The sequence below is a fragment of the Cyprinodon variegatus genome, unplaced genomic scaffold, assembly GCF_000732505.1.
Source record: "Cyprinodon variegatus isolate N-32 unplaced genomic scaffold, C_variegatus-1.0 Scaffold290, whole genome shotgun sequence".
Lineage (NCBI taxonomy): Eukaryota > Metazoa > Chordata > Actinopteri > Cyprinodontiformes > Cyprinodontidae > Cyprinodon > Cyprinodon variegatus.
The window spans coordinates 559,783-567,709 of record NW_015150743.1 but is presented as its reverse complement, the minus strand read 5'-3'; the positions used below and the strand labels follow the sequence as shown (position 1 = coordinate 567,709).

Here is a 7,927-nt window from a genome sequence, read left to right as displayed (position 1 = left end):
GATTTTATTCCAGTAATTTTGCGACTTTATTCTCATTATGTTACGACTTTATACTAATAATGTTAGGACTTTATTCTAATAATGTTAAGACTATATTCTCGTAATGTTACAACTTTATACTAATGTTACGACTATATTTTTGTAATGTTGCAATGTTGCCATGTTATGACTTTAATTTCTTTTTTGTAATGTTACGACTATATTCTCCTAATGTTATGACTATATTCTCGTAATGTTACGACTTTATACTAATGTTAAGACTATTCTATATTCTCATAATGTTACGACTTTATACTAATATTACAACGTTATTCTAATAATGTTACGACTATATTCTCGTAATGTTACGACTTTATACTAATGTTAAGACTATTCTATATTCTCATAATGTTACGACTTTATACTAATATTACGTTATTCTAATAATGTTACGACTATATTCTCGTAATGTTACGACTATATTCTCGTAATGTTACGACTATATTCTCATAATGTTACGACATTATACTAATAATGTTACGACTTTATAGTAATGTTACGACTTTATACTAATTTTAAGATTATTCTATATTCTCATAATGTTACGACTTTATACTAATATTACATTATTCTAATAATGTTACGACTATATTCTCGTAATGTTACAACTATATTCTCATAATGTTACATTATACTAATAATGTTACGACTTTGTTCTATATTCTTGTAATGTTACGACTATATTCTCGTAATGTTACAACTATATTCTCATAATGTTACAACATTATACTAATAATGTTACGACTTTGTTCTATATTCTTGTAATGTTACGACTATATTCTCGTAATGTTACGACTTTGTTCTATATTCTTGTAATGTTACGGCTATATTCTCATAATGTTACAACATTATACTAATAATGTTACGACTTTGTTCTATATTCTTGGAATGTTACGACTATATTCCCGTAATGTTATGACTTTGTTCTATATTCTTGTAATGTTACGACTATATTCTCGTAATGTTACGACTTTATACTAATGTTACAACTTTATGCTAATAATGTTACGACTTTATTCTGGCAATGTTACAACTATATTCTGACAATGTTACGACTTTATTCTGACAATGTTACGACTTTATTCTGACAATGTTACGACTTTATTCTTATAATGTTACAACTTTATTCTGGCAATGTTACGACTTTATTCTAATAATGTTACGACTTTGTTCTATATTCTTGTAGTGTTACGACTATATTCTCGTAATGTTACGACTATATTCTCGTAATGTTACGACATTATACTAATAATGTTACGACTTTGTTCTATATTCTCATAACGTTACGACTTTATACTGATGTTACAACTTTATGCTTATAATGTTACGACTTTATACTAATGTTACGACTTTATTCTTATAATGTTACGACTATACTAATGTTACGACTTTATTCCTATAATGTTACGACTATATTCTGTCAATGTTACAGTAATTTTAAGACTTTATTCTCGAAATAGAAGAAAAAATCCTCTAGCCTGGCCCAAATACTCTGCCTATATCAGAGTAAAGCAGAGCAATGATTTTTTTCTGCATTTCTTGACAGTAAGAAATGCGGGGGTGGGGGGGGCTCCTGTCAGTGCCAGCCTCCTCATAGTGGAGCAGCAGAGGCTGAGTATTGGTGTAATGTAATCCCCACATACAGTCTGCACAATAACAGTGTTTGAGGGATTCATCAATAGAAATGCAAATGTAGAAAAGCTGCAAACAGACAGAACCAGCCGCACTGTAGTGAGGCCGGTTCTACAGTGAAACATCTACAAAGTGAAGCAGAAACTAGACCGATTCTGAACCCCTGCCGATCAGAAATGTTTTAAACTTTGATTCCAGCGGATGATGAGTTATTCATTGCAGAGGAAAGGGGGGAGGGTCATTTATTTATTTTATTCAAATCCCACAGAGGAGGAAATGCTGCTGCTGGTGGAAGGAAGCGGAGCCTCAGCAGATAGATGCACAGCAGCTCTGATCTAGTGCTTTAGGTTCTAACTGTGATGGGAGCTGATCTCTAAAGTGACACAATCTGATAGTTTGCTTTAGTTTGAGCTATACTTCATGTCGAAAAATAAAAACACTGAATGTTTTTTAATGTATGTATCTGAAAGCGGGTTCCTGGCTTTAGATGCGTGTGTCTTGGAAGGGCGGGGAGCTCTTAACGTTCAATAGAAAAGACAAAAACAACCAGGTTGTGTCGCCCAGTAGGACACTTGTCTCCCCTCCACTTGTTACCTTGCGTTTTCTGGTCTCAGCTGAACCGCTCCACACGAAGCACTGATAAATAAGCCTCAGGTTCTGCTTCCAGTTGTCCACTTTGAAGCTGTTCACATGAGGGCAGCCTGCGGGACTCATGGCAGTCACAGCATCCGGCTTTCCGCCTACTCCGAGCGACGAACCTGTTCACAAGCCGCCCCCCGCCACCCCGGTCCGAACGGGTTTTTTTCTCCTCCTCCAGCTAGCTCGCCAGCTTCGTTTATCCAACGGCTGCTGCGTTCAGGCTAACTGGCCATGTCCCGGTGGCAGGAGCTGATGCACACGCAACAGCAAACATGGAGGCAAATGTTTACACTGCGGTCTGTTTGCAGGTTATCATGGACGCGCTTAAAGCAGGGCTACGCAACACATGAGGCTCTTCTAATTCGCCCAATTATATGTTAGCAGGCTGGCTAAAGTTGGTTAGCACTGGAATTTCAACACGGCGACAGTCGTCAGGAGTAGACCCTCCTCAGCCGTGGAGCTCAACCAATCAGAGTCGCGCTCTCAACGTGATTGGCGTGTGCCAATATTCGGGGCTTTTTTTTTCTTACAAAATCCCGCCTCTACACAATGAGAGCTGCCTTGTGATTGGTCGGCCTGAACCACATCCGCTTGCTGAGAGATGCTCACTGGATTCACTCCTTTTAACAGTCAACTGGATGATGGTCAAAATGAGGCGGCGTAGGAGGAGTTAGTGTGTTTTTAACTATAAAATACTACACTTAACTATTGATTATTATTAAAACGGTTGGTAGATGGGACACTTGAGAATAAAGGGAAGAAATTACAATATAGGAAGAAAAATGGAGCAAGGACAGAGATGGGGCACAAGAGGAAGGAAGGAGATGGAAAAAAGGGAAACATGCAGGTGGAAAAGAAATGATATAAACAATGGAGGAGGAAAAGAAAAATAACCTTGAGACAAAGGGATAAAGAATTAAGACTCAATTTTTTTCGTACCCATCAAGAGCTAAAAAAAAAAAAAAGGGAAGTAATTTTTTGTAAAATGGGACATTTTGGTTTTGATTTATATTTTGATCTGCAAAACATGAGATGATTCAACATTGATGTAGGCCAAAAATAAAAATACTACCTTTAACTTGTAGAAATGTATCTGATTCGTTAAACCCTTCTCTTAGATAAACAAAATATTATAAATATTCAATTCGGCGCCTTTTTAGCATAACCTAAATAAGCCGTTTATGGATGCAGAGTTCTGTACTTTAGGTTTTCTCTGACTGTAATGTTAGCTCCACTAATTCAGACTCACTGACTTTTATCTAAATTGTGAATTTTCCCAACAACTAAACAGCTGTAATGATTTTCTTAGATGTCTGCCCCTTCTCACATCAAGGCCACATCTAGGCTGATGAACCCCAACAAATGATCTTTGAATCCCTCCAGCTCAAGCACACAAATTGCCACGCCGGGTGACAAATGGTGCACACCCGATGAGACAGCTTCAAAGCAATAACTGAGATTACGATCATTTTAAAAATGATGGAAAGTAAAGCAGAGTGTGCAGAAGAAGTTACTGAGACCTGTATCCTTAAACAATTTATTAACAGATCCACAATCGCAATGCTAAAGCTCCCGATTGACAAGACAGTTTGGTTTTATCTGACTTCAAGCTCTCGAAAACAGATTCTTGTGCAGTGCTCTAGCGACATCTAGTGGATCTGACCTAAAAACAAAAGGAGGGAAAGAAAAAAAAAAAAAGAAAACCAAAACAAAACAGTGCACCAGATTGTGTTCGACTTCTCCACAGCGCCGAGCTCCGTGGAGGGCAAGTCCGTGTGTACAGCTTTGCATTTGATATCTACAATCTAACCAAGGAGTGAGAAGAAAACCATCAGCACCATCTTTACAAAGGTGGAATATAATCATATTTATTCCTCGTCAGCCATTGATGTTTCGCTTCATATGCAATGCCCTCCGGTTACGGCCATCATGCAGAAAAACCAAAACAAACAGTGAGATTATTCACACAAGGTTGGAACAGATAAGTCCAGTTTTTATTGTGGTTTCTGTCGACGTAGCTGTGGCGCTCCTGAATATCGATAAATAAAACACTGACAAAAGTTTTATTTTTTTTTCTCTTTTCTCTAAGGATCTTTTTTTTATCCCCAAGACACGGTGAAGTAAGAATAATCAAATTCGTCATCATTTCATATAACTAGGTTTTCCTTGACCAAAGTTCATATGCGACAGAATGCTTGCTTTTCCTTTTTAAAAAAATCCAACTCATCCTGGGAAGAACGTGTTGGGGTGGCTGTGGCGTTCTGGCCCTGTCAAAGGCCCCCTCATGAATAACTTGATGTTTTGCTACCAACGTCATCGTCCTGCGATCCCATACTCTACAGAAAAAAAGACAAAGAAGATTTACGATCAGAAATGTTTAATTTAAACCTTGAGAAAAAAAGAAGTCATAATTTGTTCTTGGTGACTTTTCATTCCAGGGTCGTTTAAAAGAAATTAATGACACTTCAAACTTTAACAAAAATAAAAGGCTTTTTTGTTGCTCTGGCAGAATAATCAATGGATGGAAGTTCATTTGAGACTTGGCTTTATCTGCAGCTCTTAAAGGTCAGAACAACCTTTTCATTAGAAGTGAACTGGTGCAGACTGAAAGTTTTAATCTTACAGAAAAAAAAAATTGTATTTAAATAATATATTTTATACATTTTGGCAGGTCCAAAACATGTAGTTCAATATATATATATATATATATATATATATATATAAATAAAATAATATATATGCCTGTTCCAATTCTCAGTCATCCGGGTCACGGCAACAACAAAATGGGCTTAAATCGGAGGAAACCGGACTTTTGCTCAGTTTTTCTGAAATGTTTCAGCACATATCCAGGAGGTTCTGTCGGATCGATCCAGACCAACCTGTAGTTGAAGTGCTGACGTTTTGAGGTAGCATGGATGTCCATCCACCGAAGAGCATTCCATGAGATACAAATCCATGACCTACCCTTCATTCTCTTGGGTTGTTTCAGTCTGTTATGTACGGGTTTTGTCTTTGGCCATTTGAATCATGATAAGTGTTCTTGTCTAACCTCTTTGGAGTGAGTTCCAGGAATAAGCTTTAAATGCTTGGAAACTGAAACTTCAATCCTCCTCTATTCAGTGACTGCTTTGATCTTTTAACAAAGATGGCTTCCTTCTCCCTTAGACAATCTTCCCAGGATCTGAACATTTTGGACATCAAAAGTGTCCTTTGTTCTCAAAGTGCTTTTTCAGCTAAATCCTTCTCAGAGCTGCTGGTTCTTTGCTGCTCCATCCGTTTGTATAGTTGGTATTTATTCTCTCCAATGTAGGAGTCCAAGCTGCATTGCACCACATAAACAACGCCAATCAGCTTTGGTTTGGCTTTGTGCTTAGAAAGAAAGCTCTAAAACCACAGGTGGCTGCTGTGTGAACAAACAGACACGCACTCCTGGATTGGTGTCAATACATATTCAGAGAAACTGAGCGGAAGTTCCATTCTTTCAACTTAAAACCAAAAATGGTCCAAATATTTATTTCTGATTTAAATGATTGTGTTGAGAGGAAAGGATTCTGCACTAATAGGAATAGTTATCATAGTAACGGAGGTAAGAGATGGTTTCTTCTAGATGTTACATTTCTCAGATTTAAGCAAACAAAAAACAAGACTGAACAAGTTTTTAAGTGCTGGTACCGACATAAAGAAGCCACGTGAAGGTTGTTAGTTATTCACCAAAAGTAATCTTAATGGTATTGCATTGAAAGACATGATAATCATCAGGATTAAAGGAAATAAAAAGGTGAAATATTTCACTCTTTGTGTGATAAATATCTATAAAAAGCCATTTGACTTTCAATATTAAACCTTTACACAATATTCTAATTGTTTTAGATGTTACTGTAAATTCAAATTCTAGAGATTTTCATCAAACTACCAACATTTTTAGTTCCAGACATTAACAGGCTGATGATTTATTTAGCCTTCCTGGTGTCTGCTCAGAATTTTGCTCTTTTTCAGCCTGAATGGACCACAGATAAGAGTCAACATGTCGTAAGACAGTTTCCCATTTAATATCTACTTAGTTTTTGTTCCCCTAACTTATTGACGCTGAGGTGAAGTGGGTTTTGATACGTATGAATTTCATGGTTAAAGGCTTTCTCAGTGCATTTTTGCCTTTCACCAAGCTTTCTGTAGTGCAGTAATTTTAGGTGGATAATGGGAAAGAGGATATCAGAAAACTTAATGTAAACCTCACAGGATATCACAGCTTTCCTTCAAAAGATGAGCGTTTTTTTCTTATTGCTTCCGTTCGGCGATAAATCAGAATATAAGTAGATAAAGAAATTTTAAACTCAGACAGGAAGGACTGGTAATGATGAAGAAGCTCAAAGACCTGCTTCCTTGTTTTGAACTGCAGTGCTGGTTTATGCTGATCTAAGACACTGGCAGAGGGTTAGTGGAAGTGTATGGCAAGCCAAAAAGGTAAAAAATGGCAGATTTTTTTTTCAGATATAAAAAGTTATACATGTATGTAAAGGCCAATTTACCCTCAGAAACCAGGGCGTCTGCATGTGTGAACGCAAATGTGTCCCCGCCCATTCCGCAGACACCCTGCTGCACCTCTCCAAAATTGTAGATGACCGCAGACAGCGCCGAAGATAGGAGGCAGCTGATTGGTCGATTCTACATCTGCTCTACACTATGAGTATTTCCTGTTTGGTACCTTAACGGCTTGTTTTGTTTGTATGACCGCCATTGTGGAAAACGACTCGTGAAGATGGATCAGCTAGAAGAGCGAGGTGCGTAGGAACGCTGGGACCCTTTTTCCCCCCTGGATCCCCGCTCTTTTTCGCCCTCATGTCCCTCCGTTTTAGCACAAACTTGCCTCCACTTCCTCACCGCCTTGACTGTATCTACACCCACAGCTCTTTCGTGATTGTCCCTCTTGCGTTGGGTTGTGGAATAACATACCCAAGACCACGCTTCAATATTGGGCATAAATTTAAAAACACCGCGACAGGCTCACTGCGACACACTGCTGCTGTAGTATAACCAGCCCTTAACACTTCATTTATGCCGCTTACTCTAAAAAAATTAAACAATCTTTTAATGCGATTCTTTAGCCCCTTTTATTTTGGCGATATTTTTCTAATTTTCTGTTCTGGGATGCTGCAGCTAATGGCTATTTTGCAAATCAATAAATGTGCTACTATTTTTGATGAATGTATTAATATTAAGAAAGAAGATTTTTGACTTTAATGCAAGATTAATTTATTCTAGTAAAGTTATAGATGAATTGCTGCTGAGTGGATGGTTACCTCTGCAAATTGCATGTTTTAGAGCTGGTATATTCCAATAACATTATTCAATTGATAAATTAGTTAATGATTATTTAATAAATAAATAAAATAATTGTTAATCGCAATGAAGAGTTTAGTATCAAACATAAGAATTAAAAAGAATAAATTAAAAACAAGCTTATTAAGAAAAATTTAAGTTAGAAAATTATCAATAAACAAAAGCTGAGAAATCTTCTAATTGAGCACCATGTCAAGAGTTGTAAAGCTGATAGTGTGTGTGTGTGTGTGTATATATATATATATATATATATATATATATATATATATATATATATATA

General features: G+C 36.9%; 2 protein-coding genes across 2 annotated transcripts in view; both read right to left on the bottom strand.

Moving 5' to 3' along the window:
* The window catches only part of LOC107090321 (ubiquitin carboxyl-terminal hydrolase 22-like), a 31,656-nt gene extending 28,895 nt beyond the window's left edge, over positions 1-2,761 (bottom strand). The window contains exon 1 of the mRNA XM_015383636.1: positions 2,266-2,761. Coding sequence (XP_015239122.1) covers positions 2,266-2,385 — 120 coding nt within the window. The 5' untranslated portion in view covers positions 2,386-2,761. The remainder of the gene's footprint in view (positions 1-2,265) is intronic.
* A 1,072-nt stretch (positions 2,762-3,833) lies between these two features.
* Positions 3,834-7,927, bottom strand: part of cops3 (COP9 signalosome subunit 3) — a 14,510-nt gene continuing 10,416 nt past the window's right edge. The window contains exon 12 of the mRNA XM_015383621.1: positions 3,834-4,646. Within this exon, the coding sequence (XP_015239107.1) occupies positions 4,593-4,646 (54 nt within the window). The 3' untranslated portion in view covers positions 3,834-4,592. The remainder of the gene's footprint in view (positions 4,647-7,927) is intronic.